Source organism: Zootoca vivipara, chromosome 12 (assembly GCF_965207765.1).
Source record: "Zootoca vivipara chromosome 12, rZooViv2.hap1.1, whole genome shotgun sequence".
NCBI classification, from domain to species: domain Eukaryota; kingdom Metazoa; phylum Chordata; class Lepidosauria; order Squamata; family Lacertidae; genus Zootoca; species Zootoca vivipara.
In genome coordinates this window covers 28,707,061-28,725,428 of record NC_142595.1, presented here as the reverse complement: position 1 = coordinate 28,725,428, position 18,368 = coordinate 28,707,061, and the positions used below count along the sequence as shown (strand labels likewise).

Genomic DNA, 18,368 nt, shown 5'->3' with positions numbered 1-18,368 from the left:
GGTGACTCCCCAGCACACGTTCAACCCCACCAGGTTCCTATCAGGTAGCAGGTGGGTTGCCTGAGTCTGGATACATGCCCAGTGCCTTAGCCAAACCTACTCTTTCATGTAATCAATAAAGTTGTGACCTGATTCAATCCAATACCAGTCTCCTGTCTTCATTCTTGTGACCCTCCCTTCACCTGCTATGACCATTATGTGACTGTGGCGGATAATGATAATGCTACCTTGCTAATGCTAAGCAGACCTAGAACTACCTGAATGGAAGTTCACCTTGAGACTCCACAGAGGTCAATGGTGGAAGAAAGCTGGAATACAAAAGTACTAAATCAATGTATTAAATGATTATGATGTATAAATATACTAAGTAATAATACTGGGAAGGATGTGGTTTAAACTCATTTGATCGATACCATTGCAGGAGTTCTCTAAAATCAACATGACATTTTTCATTGACTTACATTAAGTGGTTCTTTTACCCTCAAGTTAATTTTTGCAAAGTTATTCACTTCAGTTTTTGTTGTGGAGTAACTTCAGAAAGTAATGAGACATCTGGGAATGTGCCCAAAGGGAACACAAAAGCAGAGTACTAAAATATTCTTTTTGGGAATGAGGGGAAATCATGACCTAAAAGAGAATGTCAAGTAAGTCTTCAAAAGGTTTTATTTATGTAATGATAGGATGAATTCAAATAGGAATCAATTCCAGTATGATAGTGAGGCAAATAAAAATTAATTCCAGTGAAAAAACCCCAAGACAAGGCCCTGTTTCACTAATTCTTCATCAGCAATGTTTTAATGGTCCTGGTATACCAAGTATGGAATTGATTCCTATTTGAATTCATCCCATCCTTACATAAATAAAACCTTTTGAAGACTTACTTGAAATTCATCTTCCTCCTGGCCCGAGTTCTTGCAATTTACTGTGTATTTCTGGACTTCACCAAGAACTCCAATTTCTACACAAAAAGAGAATGTGGCAGAATGATTCAACAACTGAGCTAAGAAATTAATTGCGTGACGAAGCTCCCATAAATCCTGTAAATAACTCACAACTCACACGATATTTTAGGTTTGGGTTTTTGGCATTATTTTGGCCACAACTTTATTTAAATACAATTAATTCTGAGTGTTGGCTTAGGCTTTGGTTAATCCATCTGTCCACTCTAAGGGACAGGACCATTTCCATCTGACCCTTGTTGGGTCAGGACCAATTCCATCTGCCTGGTTTGGGTAGGACCAATTCCAACTGACCCTTGTTGGGTCAGGACCAATTCCAACTGACCCTTGTTGGGTCAGGACCAATTCCATCTGCCTGGTTTGGGCAGCACCAATTCCATCTGACCCCCTTTTGGGTCAGGACCAGCTCCGACTTACCTATGGGTAGGTAAGTGAAGTAAACACCCCATGGTAGTGGAGGTACTGTTCACAGGCACTCTCCTCTTGACCCAGGAATGTTCCCCAAGGCTTGGCTCTGTAATGGCCGCACCATCCTTGCCTATGGCAGGATGAATGGACTAGAGTCCCTGAGCCCCAGGATTCCTTTAACGGAATACTTCTGTGAGGAGCAAGATAGGGGGGTAGGCAAATTCATGCCATGCCCCTCCTATAACCAATTTATTAACCAAAGCCTAATGGCCAACCTAACAAGTTATGACAATTTGCTAAGCAGTAGCCAAAAACCAAATGGCAACAGCCAATCAGCCAAGTGGCAAAATTCCTACTGGGCCCCTGAATACAGGCGACCCCTGAAAAGGCAAAGCAATGTCAGGCTAAAGCCTATATAAAAAGCGCGGGCGGGCGGGAGATTCGAAAGCTTGCCAAGAGTGAGCTGAAAATGAAAGTGCCTGAGTTTAAATAAGTGGCTCCTGTCAATCAAAACTGTGACATGCCTCAATGGCTAAGCCTAACTACAGCCCACCCTCTGCCAAATTTCTTTTGAGCTCTTCCGCAACCTACACTCTATGGAGTGTAATGGGCTTTATAGCCCTAAAAATAATAATCAAATTTCATATTTTACACACACACACACACACACACACACACACACACACACACACTGTGTGTGTGTGTGTGTGTGTATGTATATATATGTGTGTGTGTGTGTATTTGTTGTGCAATTTATTACAGATGATGAAAGATGCAAGGCATATCATACACTGACCAAAAGTACCAATTATTCATTTTAAGCTCCTATAGCTGGTCAAACTGCTTAGTTCCTGAGGGCACGAGGGCACCACATGGTTTTCCATACACCTGTTTCATCCTTGATGGACAGAATGAGACTTGATTAAAATTTGAAAGTGCTTGCCAATGTGTGTGTGTGCAACCTATTCACACACATGCACAAGAAAGATCACAGATAGAGAGCCAGACAGATACAGCATTACGCTTTTCCTCCAGGAAGGTATATTCTTGACTTAGTGTAGCTTTATATTTCGAGTGACTATTGGAACAGATGCAGAAACAATAACAGGGAATCCAGGGCAAATAATGTACTACAATCACCACTGATAGTATAGTTACAAAACAGACGAGAATAAATTACATCACTGCTAACTTTACAAGAAACAGATTTGTGTGTAAAAACATTTTTGAACCCGGGACACAGGTGGCACTGTGGTCTAAACCACAGAGCCCAGGGCTTGCTGATTGGAAGGTTGGTGGTTCAAATCCCTGCAACGGAGTGAGCTCCCGTTGCTCGGTCCTAGCTCCTGTCAACCTAGCAGTTCGAAATCACGTCAAGTGCAAGTAGATAAATACGTACCACTCCGGCGGGAAGGTAAACAGTGTTTCCGTGTGCTGCTCTGGTACGCCAGAAGCGGCTTAGTTATGCTGGCCACATGACCTGGAAGCTGTCTGCAGACAAACGCCAACTCCTTCGGCCTATAGAGCGAGATGAGTGCCGCAACCCCAGAGTTGTCCGCGACTGGACCTAATGGTCAGGGGTACCTTTACCTTTACTTTTACATTTACATTTTTGAAGAATTCCAGATGGTGAACATTCATTTAAAGGGCCTGTAATATTAACCTGCAGTTTGCTGAACCCAAAATAAGAATCCAGTGAAAATCATACAATGGGAAAATAAAGTGATTTACAGGGGAAACATCCAAATAAGAATGCTATGTATCTATTTAATATGTTATGTCTGGTTTTTTCTTACCTATCAGTTTCTTCAATGCTCCCAAGACTTCTTGGTTTCTGAGTGTATAAATTAAAGGATTAAACATGGGAGTCAGCACTGAATTAAATGGAGATATTATTTTTTCTATCTCATGTGTCCCTGCATTTTGTGGTAGGAGGTAAGTGAATATAGCTGTGCCATAGTACATGATCACTACAGTCAGATGGGAACCACAGGTGGAGAAAGCCTTTGTCCTACCTCCTTCTGAGTGGATCCTAAGGATGGTCACAAGAATGCGCATGTAGGAAAAAAGGATGAAGCCCAAAGGGAGAACCAGTGTCAAAGTGCTAGTGAAGTACATGCTTATCTGGCTTGAAGAGGACTCTGCACAAATGAGCTTAATAATAGATTTAACTTCACATCCTATATGGTCAACCTCATTGTTTCCACAGAATCGAATGGGATTAGCAATAGATGGAATCACAGTAATCATAAAGGAAGCAGTCCATGTCACGGTGGCGAGGAGGATGCACACTGTTCTGTTCATAATCATGGTGTAACGCAGCGGGTTGGAAATGGCAACATAACGATCATAAGCCATGACAGCCAGAAGGAAACATTCTGTTGTACCGAACAGAAGAAGAGCATACATCTGTGCATAGCACATAGGAAGAAGCATTACAGGTCTGTCCACTAAGCAATTAGCTATTGATTGTGGGATTGCTGTTGCTGTGAGGCAGAGGTCAAGGATGGCCAAATTGCAGAGGAAGAAATACATGGGATTATGAAGCTTTGGATCGTATATGACTAACAAGATAATAAGCCCATTTCCAATAACTATTATTGAATAGGAAATGATCAAAAAGGTCATTAAAGCCATTCTTGATTTGGGTCGATCTGACCACCCAATGAGAATAAATTCAGTCACTTCTGTCTCATTTTCTCCCACTTGCTGCATGAAGATGGATCTGAAATATATTATATATTATATATGTTATATATTATATTTTAGCACATTTAAATACATTTAATTAGAGGAAGCTATTGTGTACCATGCTTGGTCTATTTTGGAATCGTAGAAGATTTCCTGTACTGTAGAAGATTGCATGATAGGTTGCCTCTCGATTCCCCACTTAAAAACAATAAACAGTGGGAGAAGATTCTAGGCTAACCTTCAAGCTGATATGCAAGGCTGAAAGTTGCAACTGTGTCTAACACTGATTCTTTTCATTGAGCCTATGAAAGATATCCCAGGATTTTGACAACTGATCAGTCTTATAACACGACACATATATGTATATTTTCTATATCATATTGTAGGAAGATGTAATGAACAGAATCAGAAACAACAATAGATTGAAAAGCATATTATCGTCACGACATTTTCAACTTACCCAAATAGTAAGTTATATTGCACTTTTTTGTAACACAATGCTATGCATATTTACACATCAGAAATTGCTGCTATGTTCTGTGAGGCTTAGTTCCAGGGAGGTATTCATAAGACCACGGCTTTATTTCCATGCATATAAAAAATACACTTATACATTAACCTCTGTTTAATTATGTTAATAATTCAAGGAAGAGTCTGGTAATATAGCCTGCCAAATAACCACCCCAATGACAATAGTCAGTCAGCTAAGACATCACCCAGGATACTTCTATTCCATTTCTTTTCCAACTGAGTTTTGCATATCTTGCTACCCTCCTTGAATAGTGAGTCAGCATTCCACTGGCCACTGAACATGAAGTTTATTCCCCATTGAGGTACCTCAGGGGTTACCCACTTGGGGGTTTTATCCTAAAAAGAAAATTGTGTACATCTGCAAAACCTTATCCTAAAAAGAAAATGGTGCACAACTGCTAAACCTTTGGTTCTCACCCCCACCACAAGCCTTGTGATAAATTTATCTTTCTTCATTCCAAAAGTGGGATAGGAGTATTTTAGGATTAAAGAAAAAAGAAAAAGAAATAAACAATTTAAAATAAATGTGTCTGCATAACAATGACACTTACTACCAAACAGACTGAATGAGAATTATTGTAATGAGGACAACGAAAAGTAAGCTAAAATTATTCTTGCCTTCTTAAATCTCATTGAACTCAGAAGAAGATAACCCACTGTTTTTGGATTGCCTCGTGTGTTTAAGGAGTCAGCAATTACAGATTCATAAAAAGAAAGAAAAATGCAGGCATACTGCTTGAATAAGACTCCCCATATCATCTGTGCAAATGAATGGAGAAACAGCCATCTGGTTTTCAGCGGGAGATTTTATTTAAGAAACTATGGCATAGCATTTTATTTACATACTTATTTACTTACTGTTTTTTATTCCCTCTGAGCAGATTCTCTATTGCCTCATTACTGTTTGAATTTATTATAGTAGTTTTAATTAGCAGAAGTTTTAATAGGTTGCCTACAACTAGTTTTCATGGTGAGTTTGGAGAACTCTCTGTACAAAACAATGTAAACAAACAAGAGTTTGTCAAGGTCTTCTGAAATTTCCTCTGTGAATATGTCTTTTAAAGCTATCCATGTTGGTGGCCATTAGCTGCCTCCTGTGGGAGCAAGTTCATAGTTTAACTATGTTTTGTATATAGAAGTAATTTCCTTTTTCAGTTCTGAATTTGCCAACATTCTGTTTAAATGGATGTCCAAGAGTTCTAGTGTTGAGAGAGAGAGAAAAAAAAAACTCTTCCACATCCATTTTCTCTATCCCATGCATCATTTTAGAAACGTCTATCTTTTCATTTCTGAGGAATGATATATAATGAAATCAAATGATATTTAAAATAACATTTGTAACAAAAACTAGAAGCTTTTCTTTTGGGAATTATAGTGACCTAAACTGTATAGAAACTTATTCATGTATGCTACTACTGCGGCAAGAATGTTACTTGCCCCAAAATGGAAAGAAGCAGAAGTCCCAGCAAAGGAAGAATGGATACAAAAACTTGTGGAATATGCATAAATGGTGAAACTTACCGGAAGAATAAGAAATCAAGATAACAAACTTTTTATAAAAGGATAGAAATCGCTTACTGAATATTTAAAGATAACATTGTAAACAGATAAGAACATTGGCAGGATTATTGTAATAACCTGCAGTTTCCCAAGAGTATATATTTAAAGAAGATGAATAAATGAGCACATCAAGTTAATTTGGATATGCAGAAGATATTAAAAATAAATTTAAGGAACTGCAGAAAGAGGGGGAAGGAAGTCAAGTTTTGAAATGTTGAAATGATTGTAAAATTAGTGAAATGTATAAACTTGAAAAGTATAATAATTTTTTAAAATAAAATGAATGTCTATCTTGTCACCACTTACTCTCCTTGTTTCTAAACTAAAAGTGTCAAATGTTGCAACCTTTCCTCACAGGGCAGTTGCTGCACTTGATCATTTTTGTTGTCCTTTTCTGAAGAACTCAGGTAACCAGAACTGTGCACAATACTCCAATTTGTACCAGAGATTTGTATAATAGCATTGTGATATCAGCAATTGTAGTTTCACTTCCTGTCCTAATTATCCCAGTATGGATTTTGCCTCTTTCACAGCTGCACAGTGAGAGACTGCTGGTGTCCTTCTACCGAGGCTCCATAGAGAGCATTCTCACATACTGTATCTGTGCTTGGTTTTCCAGCTGCACAGTCATGGACAGGAAAGGTTCTCCAGAAGGTCATAACCACAGCTCAAAAGATTATCAGTCATCCTCTCCCATCTCTGGAAGAACTATACAATTCCTGTTGCCTTAAAAAAGCAAATGATATTTTACAAGATTCATCTCATCCTGGATATAGTCTTTTTGCACCGTTGCCTTTGGGCAAGAGATACAGAACAATTAAATCAAGAATGAATAGATTTAAAAAAAACTGTTTCTATCCAAGAGCTACAACCATCTTAAATGCTGTAACTAAATAATATGATTTTGGGGAGTTGTGATGGGTGTGTATGTATGTGTGGGTGTGTGGCTGAAAATGTGTTTTTGTTTTGTTTCTTCATGGGATGGCATTCAATTTCGTTGTACTACTGTATTTACAATGACAATAAAGTATCTATCTATCTATCTATCTATCTATCTATCTATCATCTATCTATCTATCTTAATGCAGACATTAAAATTTGACTGGCATGCATGCCTTTGGTATGGGAAGATGAAAATTTATAAAAGTTTTATGAACCATATTCTTAGGAAGAATCTGTATAGAGTTTGGGAGAAATATAAAAATCTGCTGGAAAGGAAAACACCTTCATGGCTATTTCCTATCGAGTCTATTACAATTAAGAGAGTTAATATGGATCGACAGTGGGCAACTTACAGGGAATTGTTGCACTTTACAGGGGAGGAACCCAAACTGAAATCAATGGAAAATGTAAGGAGCCATGTGTTGGATTGGTTACAATACCATCAGTTACATGAAATGTTTAAATTATATAGGAAAAAATGGTTTTTCGGACATAAGCTCACAATTCCTAGGTGTCAAAAAAGGTTATTTATGTATGCTACTACCGTGGACCGTGTTTTGTTAGCCCCAAAATGGAAAATGAGCAAGGTCCCAACCAAAGAAGAATGGCAACTTAAGTTAACAGAATATCCTCATCTTGCAGACTTAACTTATAGAATAAGAGAACAAGAAGAACATAAAGAATGTTTATTGAATATATAGGTAATAACTGTGAACAGCAGGCAGCACTGAGATAAATTCAACAATGGAAATAAGTTTTGATGTATGCAATAATGGAATACTGAATGGTATAGTTTTTGTAAAATATGCAGGGGTTTATGTTCTGTAAAATGAACCATGAAAATAGAAGAAGGGACATCATTGAATATTTTCTCCTACGCGTCCTTCTAGTCTTTCACAAAACTTATAGAAACACAAAGGAAAGAAAAAATTGACATTTTACTGGCAGAATTTCAAAACTTTCTCGAATTCACTTTACTTTGAAATTAACCACATTACTGATATTCACTATGACTTGAAGTTTTAGATAAGAATAACTTTGGGAGCATGCCTAAAGGGAATAGGAAAGCAAAGAGTGTAACTTTTTTCTTTTTAAAAATCACATACGAGACAAAGTTTTCTCAGATAAAAACTCTTGTTAAGGAGGAAATAGTTATTTCTCCATCCATTTATATTGATGCTAGTAAGGGAATTACACTGCAGCATCTTACTTGCACTTTTTCTACTTATAAATGTACGTGTTGTTTCCTTAGCCATTAGTACACAATTCTATATTTAAAGTAACATCTGATTAAAGTGCATTTTTATTAAGTAGGAAACTATTTCAAAGCAGGGCTTCTGACATTTGAAACACATTTATATTGGCTTCGGGGACATTTTGCATGATTTTTAAAAAAATCAACTTGCTACAATTCAGCTTAGAGATAAGAGTTATACCAATTAAGATAAGAATTCAAAAGACAGTTGGTTATTGTCAGCCTAAAGGATGGTGATATCTGCTATGAAAAGGCCTTAAAAAGGCAAGTAGTGAATTTTCTTACTCATTACTGACCTCATTGTGATTATCTTTATTTTTGTTTGAATTCATAAATTTCCATTAATTCCCCCTGTATGATTTATGCAAACGTCTATTTTCCCTCCTCCCAGTTCTACATTAAAAACCCTAGATGGTCAGCCTTTTCAGTACAGCACCAGTTTCCATTTTAAAATCTGATACAGAGGGTTGAGAAACCTTTGAGATATAACAGAAAGTGGTGCAGGGGGCTCTAGGGATGTGACAGTTGCACCCCCAAAACAGTCTTCTTCCCTGTTTGACTAGCAAAAGTAATTTTCTTAATTTATCTTACAGTAGTTTATTTGTTTTTAATGGGCATTTTGCAGAAAATGCTTGGTTGATGTTGTTCTCATGCTAGAATAAGTACAATCTAACTTGGTCCACAAAGATGAATATTATATAGATTTCCTCATGACACCCTTCTCGTTAGCCATGCCTTCCCTATGGAATGCCCTCCCATCAGATGTTAAGGAAATAATCATCTATTTGACTTTTAGAAGACATATTAAGGCTACCCTGTACTGGGAGGTTTTGAATGTTTCTGTGTTTGTTTGTTTTTAAATATTTTATTAGAAGCTGCACATAGTGGGTGGGGCAATGCATTCAGATGGGGGGGCATATAAATGTTGTTGTTGTTATAAGAGATATCATTTGAGTCAACAAAATCTATTTATTGAACTGCTTAAATATTTAATCGAAGAACTCACAGAAACTCTTTTCCAATGCTGAAATCCTATGCATTTTTACCAGGGAGTAAGCAAGCTACAATGAAAACAATAGGATTTACTTCTGAGTAGATATGTGCTAGCTCATAATGTTTGTGGGGAGCAGAGCCATAGCATAAAGAGAGGATTCATTTTCTTCTTTCCCCATCACTTGTTATTCTATTTGCACCTATCTGAATTTTGCAATGAAAAACTCTGTGTACAACCAAAAACTGTCTACAAAAAATGCTTATACTGGAGGAACGTATGCCTGAAAATGGACTCATTTGGGAAAATAGCATATCTGCACATTTAGCAAATGTGCATTCAATGTGTATTATAGGAGAATGCATACCAAAATGCTGATGAGTTTTTGTGAGGACCTTTGTTGCGAACTCCTAGAGCTGATTGGGGGAAAAACATGAGAAACTTTGAACTGCTTCAGCCAGGCTCTTCTAATGTTCATATGACACACACATGGTAAATATAGGGAATGGTCCTTGAGCAGTTCATGCTTACTTGATGCAAGAAATATTTCACATTTGCCCTTTGGTGCCATTTTAGAAAGTTTAGCATGTGTTCCATTTTGGTTGTGTAAGAGTCTGTCACCCAAATGTTTTGCAAACTTCCATACCTATAAACTTCTATACCTTCCAAAGGGAAGCAAAATATTTAGATCCTACCTGCTTCTCATCTATGAAAAGCCCAGTGCACCTATCTTTATTTTGGGGTGTGTGTGTTTGTGTGTTAATTGTTGTTTAGTCATTTAGTCGTGTCCGACTCTTCGTGACCCCATGGACCAGAGCATGTCAGGCACTCCTGTCTTGCACTGCCTCCTGCAGTTTGGTCAGACTCATGTTCGTAGCTTCGAGAACACTGTCCAACCATCTCGTCCTTTGTCGTCCCCTTCTCCTTGTGCCCTCAATCTTCCTCAACATCAGGGTCTTCTCTTCTCATGAGGTGGCCAAAGTATTGGAGCCTCAGCTTCACGATCTGTCCTTCCAGTGAGCACTCAGGGCTGATTTCCTTCAGGATGGATAGGTTTGATCTTGCAGTCCATGGGACTCTCAAGAGTCTCCTCCAGCACCATAATTCAAAAGCATCAATTCTTCGGCGATCAGCCTTCTTGATGGTCCAGCTCCCATACATCACTACTGAGAAAACCATAGCTTTAACTATACGGACCTTTGTCGGCAAGGTGATGTCTCTGCTTTTTAAGATGCTGTCTAGGTTTGTCATCGCTTTTCTGCCAAGAAGCAGGTGCCTTTCAATTTCGTGACTGCTGTCACCATCTGCAGTGATCATGGAGCCCAGATAAAGGATGGCATACGTTGTTGTTGGCAGTTCTGAGTGAACTGTGTGAACTAGAGTGCTGTTATTCTAAATTTGCTTAAGTATAGCCATTTTCAAATTATTCACATTGTATTTTTCTTTTGCTACATTCCAGGTCAGCCTTTATGCAGGAAGTAGGCGAAAATGAAACAGCTGTGACTGAATTTATCCTCATCGGCTGGTCAGGTCGACCCAAGTCAAGGATGGTTTTAATGACAGTTTTTATAATTTCCTACTTCATAACAGTTCTTGGGAATGGACTTATTGTTGTGGTAGTCATATGTGACCCACGGCTCCACAACCCCATGTATTTTTTCCTCTGCAATTTGTCCATTATTGACCTCTGTCTCACAACAACGTCACTCCCACAATCTATAGCCAACTGCTTAGTGGACAGGCCTGTAATGTCTCTTGCTGCATGCTACACACAAATGTATTCTATTCTCTTATTTGGTACAACCGAATGTTTCTTCCTGGCTGTCATGGCTTATGACCGATACATTGCCATCTCCAATCCACTGTGCTACACACTCATTATTAACAGGACAGTGTGCATCTTGTTGGCAACTTCCACATGGATGGCAGCCTTTCTTATAACAGTAGTGCCTTGTCTTGCTAAGCCAGCTAGGTTTTGCGGAAACAATGAGGTGGACCATATAGGATGTGAATTCAAATCTATGTTTAAGCTCATTTGTACGGATACCTCTATGAGCCAAATAATCGTATACTTCACCAGTACTTTGTCACTAATTCTTCCCCTTAGTTTTATCCTTTTCTCCTATATGCGCATTCTAGCAGCCATTGTAAGAATGCACTCAGAAGGAGGCAGAATGCAGGCTTTCTCTACATGTGGGTCTCACCTGGCGGTAGTGACTATGTACTATGGCACAGCCATATTTGTCTACCTTTTCCCTCAGAATGAGAAGACTCATGAGATGGAAAAAGTACTCACAGCATTCAGTGCAGTGCTTACACCTGTGTTTAACCCTTTAGTTTGCACACTCAGAAACCAGGAAGTTTTGGGTGCACTGAAGAGACTTTTAGGTAACAAAAAGCCAGGCATCACATACTAAACTTGTTTATGCAGCTGTTTTAGTTGCATTGTTCCTTCATAATGTGAAGCAATATTTCCCTGATTGTCCCATAGTGTCACTTCTTTTTACTGTTTTTGGCAATGAAATGGAAATATACCACAAATGTAACAGGAATGTAAAATTAACATTCATGTTATGGCATATCCTATCCAAAAATATAATTACCTACAGAATGTAAACGTAGCTGTGGTGTTATTTTTATTCTCCCTGTCTTATAAACATATCAACAGCTTTTTCTCTGGCCCAGCAGAGTCACAATACTGGTGGCCCATTCTTGAATATAGAATTTGCCCAGGAACCTCAATTAATGATCCTGCGATAAGAACAAATATTACATCTTGGGTGCTCCACAAGTTGGACATAATGGTATAAACACTTGCTAGTTCGAGAACTGAAACTCAAAAATATAACTTTGGGGAAAATAGTGATTGCATCTCAGCAGCAGACTGACAGGCTGTTACCTGCTTTTGGCTCCCTCCTAAGACTGGCTTCCTTTCATTTTAGTTGATGGGTTCTATCTTTGGGTGGGGAGCAGACATTTTGGCTGAATCCACAAAATGAAATAAAAGAGGAGAAATGTGATTTTCAAGGGAGAAGGAGGGGGAATTACAATTGTCGCAAAAAGATTTTGCATCATTCATGGCTCGTGACTGAAACACTGTTGTCACCAATCTGTGAGTACTATACAGATAAATAACAGGGTGGTTTGCATCATGTTGGTCACTGTTACTTGGACTTTCATAATTATTGTAATCCCATGTCTTGATAAGACAGATAAATTGCTTGGAAAGAATGAGACTGACCATGTAGGATATGAATTCAAATCTATCTGCAAGCCTATTTGTATGGATACCTTCTCAGAGTGACAAAAATTGTTCTGGCATGGTTTCAAAAATCACCACTGGCATACCACAGGGATGTGTGCTAAGTCCCTACCTGTATTCATTGTGTACATACGACTGTGTATCATCTGACCCATCTACTGCAATTATTAAGTTTGCAGATGACATCACCATAATGGGTTTAATAACAGGTGGAGACGAATCAGCATATAGAGGGGAGGTCCAAAAAATATCTACATGGTGCCTAGAGAACAACTTGCACCTTAATATCAGCAAGACAAAGGAGATGGTGTTGGACTTCCGGAGGAAGAGAGGAGAACTAGCCCCGTTGTACATTGGGAAGGGCTGTGTGGAGAGAGTCTCTTCCTTTAAATTTCTAGGAGTTTATCTCAGTGAAGATCTTACTTGGAAAATCAATACAACCCAGGTGGTTAAGAAAGCCCAACAGAGACTCCATTTCCTCAGAGTGTTGTGAAAGAACGATGTCAATCAACGATTGCGAAACGATTGTGATTGTGAAAGAATGATGTCAATCAACATTTGATGATCTTCTTCTACCAGTCCACAATAGAAAGTGTCCTTTCATCATGGTGTGGTACGCTGGTTTGACATCAACGGATAGGAAATGCCTCAGGGGCGTAGCCAGGATCAAAACTGAGAATCAATAAAGAATAGAAGTTAAAAAAAATCTCTGAGCACTATTTATAAATTTATAAAAACAATAAACAGTACATTATATCCTCGACCTCATTACATCCATAAATGCATTTCCATTCCATATGAGCTATTCCAATGTATTTCCCCTCTAAATATGCTGAAGGCATCTGTTGAAACCTAAGTTCTACAAAGGCCCAAATAATTGTGAACAAGTCAAACTTTCAAGGTAGTGAGGCCTTGAATGGTGATTCTTAATTTGAGGGTATTGAATAGAATAACAGGCAGCAAAAATGGATTTTTAAATTGGTTAACACCATAGCTGAAGTTCCAAGTTCTAAGTTCACATAAACTAAGTGATAAATATTTATTCGTTTGGAGATTATAAAGCCTAAGATTGTCTTGACACTTCTGTGCCAAACCTCCTGTCCTTAGTTGCTCCAACAAGCAGAGCATGGTAAGAATATGGTCTTCAAAGGTCTACATCATTTAGGTTAGATCAATTATGACTGCTATCAAGGGAAGACACAACTCAGTTCTAAGATGAGCTGGTGGGGTCCCATTAGGTGACTGTAGGAGGCCCTGTAGGAGCCTGTTCATGACACTTAGCATGTGGTGGTGATCAAAACCTAGGGATTTACATGTTGAATGCTTAAAGTTTTCCTTTTTAAATGTAAAACAAATTAGTCAATGGAGATTAGTACATGTGGGAACCCACAAAGAAGAAATACAAGTCAGAACTAATAAAGTCATCTTCATCTTTATCTATTTGTGGAAATGACTGTGATTTACATGTATTTATTTACTCACATGTAAACCTGAATCTATAAATAAAAGCAGTCACATAAAACTATAGAAACATCAGACCAAGGGAGGTCAGGAACCATAAATGCTGTAGCTAATCTCAGGCATTCATTGTGAGACTTTTATTTGAAGAGGATTTTTAAATGCTAAGATAAAAACTGTTCAGAATTTTAGGGACATATGTAAAGTACTAGTTTTTAACATGACAAGAATGTCACTATCTCTTCAAATGTTCTGCCTCCTGAAACCTCTTGAATTACCTTTGGGTCATTTTGCAGATTTTTGCTAAATGGAACAGCATCCTTGATATAGCTTTTTTTTTTTTTTTTTTTTTTCAGGGGAAGGGCGAGAAATGCACAATGCTCTGAAGGATCTTTTCCGTGATTCCACCTCCAATCTTCAGTGAGTAAAAAAAACACCCAGTAAATGATAAGCTATTTTGTTGATTTTTAATGCATTTTTTTAAAAAATATTTGTGGTCACTTCTTTCTCACTGTTCTTGTATGGACTAGCATGGTTGTGCCATGAAGTATTTCAAATTACATATTACACATTTATACATTTTAAAAGTCCATTTTTATTTTTATTTAACAGAAGTGTTAAGCACATTTTAAAATATTGCCACACAAATCAGTGGGACTCTGTGTTGAACTATGGAAAATGCATGCAAGTTTGGATTTTTTTTTTAATATAACGAGAACACTTTTTTTACACAAATAATTTGTATTTTGGCCATTCACAGTGCTCTTTCTCTTAAGATCACCATTTCAGGGAAGCAGGTTGAATGATGTAAATTCAGAATGAGCGTGAAGCAATTAAACAGCAACCAGAAATACTTTCAATCCACTGCAAACATTTCATTCTACATACCTTGGAAATCTGTTGGTGGAAGGAAATAAATTTAATATTTTTTCCCAAGTGAATTCAATATCTGTCCCCCCCCCCACCATTAATGTGCTAGTGAAAGCAAATAAATCCACTAAATAATTGTGTGGAAGCATCCAGATATACGGTAATAATGAAATAAATGAATGCAATTCTATATTTTTCTACTCAGAAGTCCCATTAAATTCAATGCTTACTTATAGAAAGATTGATATAGTATTGCAGTCAGATAAAAAGTCCAGTTGTAAAGGTAATATTTCTTCTAAACGGAGGTCTCATATTTCTCATAGGAGCATAAGTTTTGTCATGCATTGTCATGAATTTTCAGTTCAGTGCTTCTCATCAGTGCTTCTCACTGTCAAGCTGGTGTTACATGAGCTTTTCGCAAGCATAACACGAATGCACCACCTATTCTTCTTTGCTCCATCTTTGTAGTAAGATGTTTGAACATTACACAGTTTCAACAATACAAGCATAGTAGAGACTTCCTTGTACAAATGAATTTCATTATGACTATTTCTCTGTAGACTCAGTGGTTGTAAAGGAAGTGACCTACTACTACCTCAGCTCTCTTTATATTAGAAAAGCGAGTAGTGTAGAGATGTCTTAGAAATTTCATATGCTACTTCTGGTCATAGCTGCCAAGTTTTCCCTTTTCTCGTGAGGAAGCCTATTCAGCATAAGGGAAAAGCCCTTAAAAAAAGGGATAACTTGGCAGCTATGCTTCTGGTGAATGACATCTTTCTTTTCCTCTTGGAAATTATTTTAACAGGATTAAGGGAACATTTATTTAAAATTTGTTTCATTCTGTATAGTTGTCTAGAGCTACACATTTGTAATTTCTACTAATTTTCAGTTTAAGAATGTACACATGCAATGTAAGGGAACTTTGCAGCTTCTATTATAATATCAGTATTATGACATTAAAAAGGTAAAGGACCCCTGACAGTTAAGTCCAGCCACAGATGACTCTGGGGTTGCGGCTCTCATCTCACTATACAGGCCGAGGGAGCTGGCGTTTGTCCGCAGACAGTTTTCCCAGGTCATGTAGCCAGCATGACTAAGCAGCTTCTGGTGCAACGGAACAGCAAAACCAGAGCAGTGCATGGAAACGCCATTTACCTTCCCGCTGGAGTGGTACCTATTTATCTACTTGCACCTTGACATGCTTTCAAACTGCTAGGTTGGCAGGACCTGGGACCGAGCAACAGGAGCTCACCCCATCGTGGGGATTCGAACCGCCGACCTTCTGATCGGCAAGCCCAAGAGGCTCAGTGGTTTAGACCACAGCGCCACCCACGTCCCTTATTATGGCATTAGGTTAGTAGAATTATACTGAATCAAACCTAAGATCATAGAATCATAGAGTTGGTCACATTTAGGTTTTGTTGAAATTCATGGAACTGATGACTAACTTTTCACACTGAATTCAATGTAACCCAAGTACTACTAACATATTAGACTCAACCAGGTCTAATGATTTTATAACAGCTATAGAAATCCAAATGGCATTTGATTTCTTTCTTCAGGTAACATCCTGATGCCAGAACTAGGAGAACTGAATGATACTGAGATAACTGAATTTGTCCTCATTGGATTCTCAGGGAAACCCAAGACAAGGATGGGATTAATGAGCTATCTTATCTTAGCCTACCTAGTGACAGTAATCGGAAATGGACTCATTCTCTTTGTATACATAGCTGAGCCCCGGCTTCATAATCCAATGTATTTTTTCCTTTGCAATTTGTCCGTACTTGATGTCTGTTATACTACAACTTCAGTCCCGCAAGCTATTGCCAACTGTTTGGTGGACAGACCGGTCATGTCCTTTAACATGTGCTACCTTCAAATGTACACTGGCTTATACCTTGGATCAACAGAATGCTTCCTGCTTGCTACAGGTAGGTAGCCGTGTTGGTCTGGATCGAAGTAAAATAAAAAAATTCCTTCAGTAGCACCTTAAAGACCAACTAAGTTTTTATTTTGGTATGAGCTTTCGTGTGCATGCACACTTCTTCAGATACAGTGAAATGGAAGTTTCCAGGCACTTATGTAGAGAAGGGGTGGGGAGGGGTGGGGATGGGGAGGGGGGATCACTCAGAAGGGTGGTGGAAATGGGTGATTGACTGACTGATAGCTGTTGATGACCGGAAACGACTGCAAATGGTTTTGCATGAAATGGAGGGACCTGGTTTGAACAGAGATATCGGGAGGGACCTGGTTTGAACAGAGATATCGGGTTCTTATCTCATTATACATGATAAGCGATCTTCAGCCATCTCCACCCTTGCTTTTTCATGCAAAACCATTTGCAGTCGTTTCCGGTCATCAACAGCTATCAGTCAGTCAATCACCCATTTCCACCACCCTTCTGAGTGATCCCCCCTCCCCATCCCCACCCCTCCCCACCCCTTCTCTACATAAGTGCCTGGAAACTTCCATTTCACTGTATCTGAAGAAGTGTGCATGCACACGAAAGCTCATACCAAAATAAAAACTTAGTTGGTCTTTAAGGTGCTACTGAAGGAATTTTTTCCTGCTTGCTGTCATGGCTTATGACCGATATATTGCCATCTCCAATCCCTTACGTTATATGGTCATCATGAACTGGAAAGTGTGCATTGCTTTGGCAGCTGTCTCCTGGGTAGGTGCCTTCATGTTATCTATAGTTCCTTGTCTTGCTAACCCAGCACGTTTTTGCGGACACAATGAAGTGGATCAGATAACATGTGAGCTCACAGCCCTCATGAAATTAATTTGCTCAGATAATGCTGTGGGCCAACTTGTTATGTATTTTACAAGCAGCTTCACTCTCCTCTTCCCCTTCTCTTTCATCCTCTTTTCCTATTTACGTATTATTGTGGCCATCCTAAGGATTCATTCGTCGGGTGGGAGGTGGAAAGCTTTCTCCACCTGTGGATCCCACTTGACTGTGGTGTGCATCTACTATGGAACGTGCATATTCACCTATCTGAAACCTCAGTCTAAGGTGATGGAAGAAAAAGACAAAGTTATAACTGTGATTTATGGAACAGTTGTTCCTCTGTTAAACCCGCTAATCTACACACTGCGAAACCAAGAAGTGAAAGGTGCACTTAAAAGGCTGACTGGGAAGAAACAGAGATCTAAGCATTGAGTCTGTATTTACTTAAGAATTCTCATATATATATATATATATATATATATATATATATATATATATATATATACTGCCCCTCAATGAGGCCAAACTTAGATTCACAAAATGTTTAGGGTTATGTATATCCCCGAGTCCACCCAGAAAAAGCACTGTATGTATAGATTGTGTCCAATGTGGTTTCCGCTTTAGAAAGACTATTTGGGATTTCAGCCTAAAAGTCATGAAAATGCCTGCCTTTTGTATTTCCTTAGGGCCAACATAGACCAGAT

At 38.5% G+C, this 18,368-nt stretch overlaps 3 protein-coding genes across 3 annotated transcripts; 2 read left to right on the top strand and 1 right to left on the bottom strand.

The window, feature by feature from the left end:
• Positions 1–3,134: 3,134 nt before the first annotated feature.
• LOC132592904 (olfactory receptor 13H1-like) lies at positions 3,135–4,082 on the bottom strand. Its single transcript, XM_060281128.2, has one exon. The coding sequence runs from the start codon at positions 4,080–4,082 to the stop codon at positions 3,135–3,137; it is 948 nt and encodes a 315-aa protein (XP_060137111.2).
• A 6,724-nt stretch (positions 4,083–10,806) lies between these two features.
• On the top strand, positions 10,807–11,754 carry LOC132592903 (olfactory receptor 13H1-like). Its single transcript, XM_060281127.2, has one exon. The coding sequence runs from the start codon at positions 10,807–10,809 to the stop codon at positions 11,752–11,754; it is 948 nt and encodes a 315-aa protein (XP_060137110.2).
• Positions 11,755–16,500: 4,746 nt separating this feature from the next.
• LOC132592902 (olfactory receptor 13H1-like) lies at positions 16,501–18,096 on the top strand. Its single transcript, XM_088654602.1, has 2 exons — positions 16,501–16,858; positions 17,507–18,096. Exons 1-2 carry the CDS (start codon positions 16,501–16,503, stop codon positions 18,094–18,096), a joined length of 948 nt encoding a protein of 315 aa, XP_088510728.1.
• Positions 18,097–18,368: the final 272 nt, after the last annotated feature.

Excerpts from the sequence above, each read along its gene's own strand:
- LOC132592902 (XM_088654602.1), top strand. The coding sequence starts at position 16,501 with ATGCCAGAACTAGGAGAACTGAATGATACTGAGATAACTGAATTTGTC. Across the intron at positions 16,859-17,506 it reads AGAATGCTTCCTGCTTGCTA|TCATGGCTTATGACCGATAT; the intron begins CAGGTAGGTAGC and ends TCCTGCTTGCTG.
- LOC132592904 (XM_060281128.2), bottom strand. The coding sequence starts at position 4,082 with ATGCAGCAAGTGGGAGAAAATGAGACAGAAGTGACTGAATTTATTCTC.
- LOC132592903 (XM_060281127.2), top strand. The coding sequence starts at position 10,807 with ATGCAGGAAGTAGGCGAAAATGAAACAGCTGTGACTGAATTTATCCTC.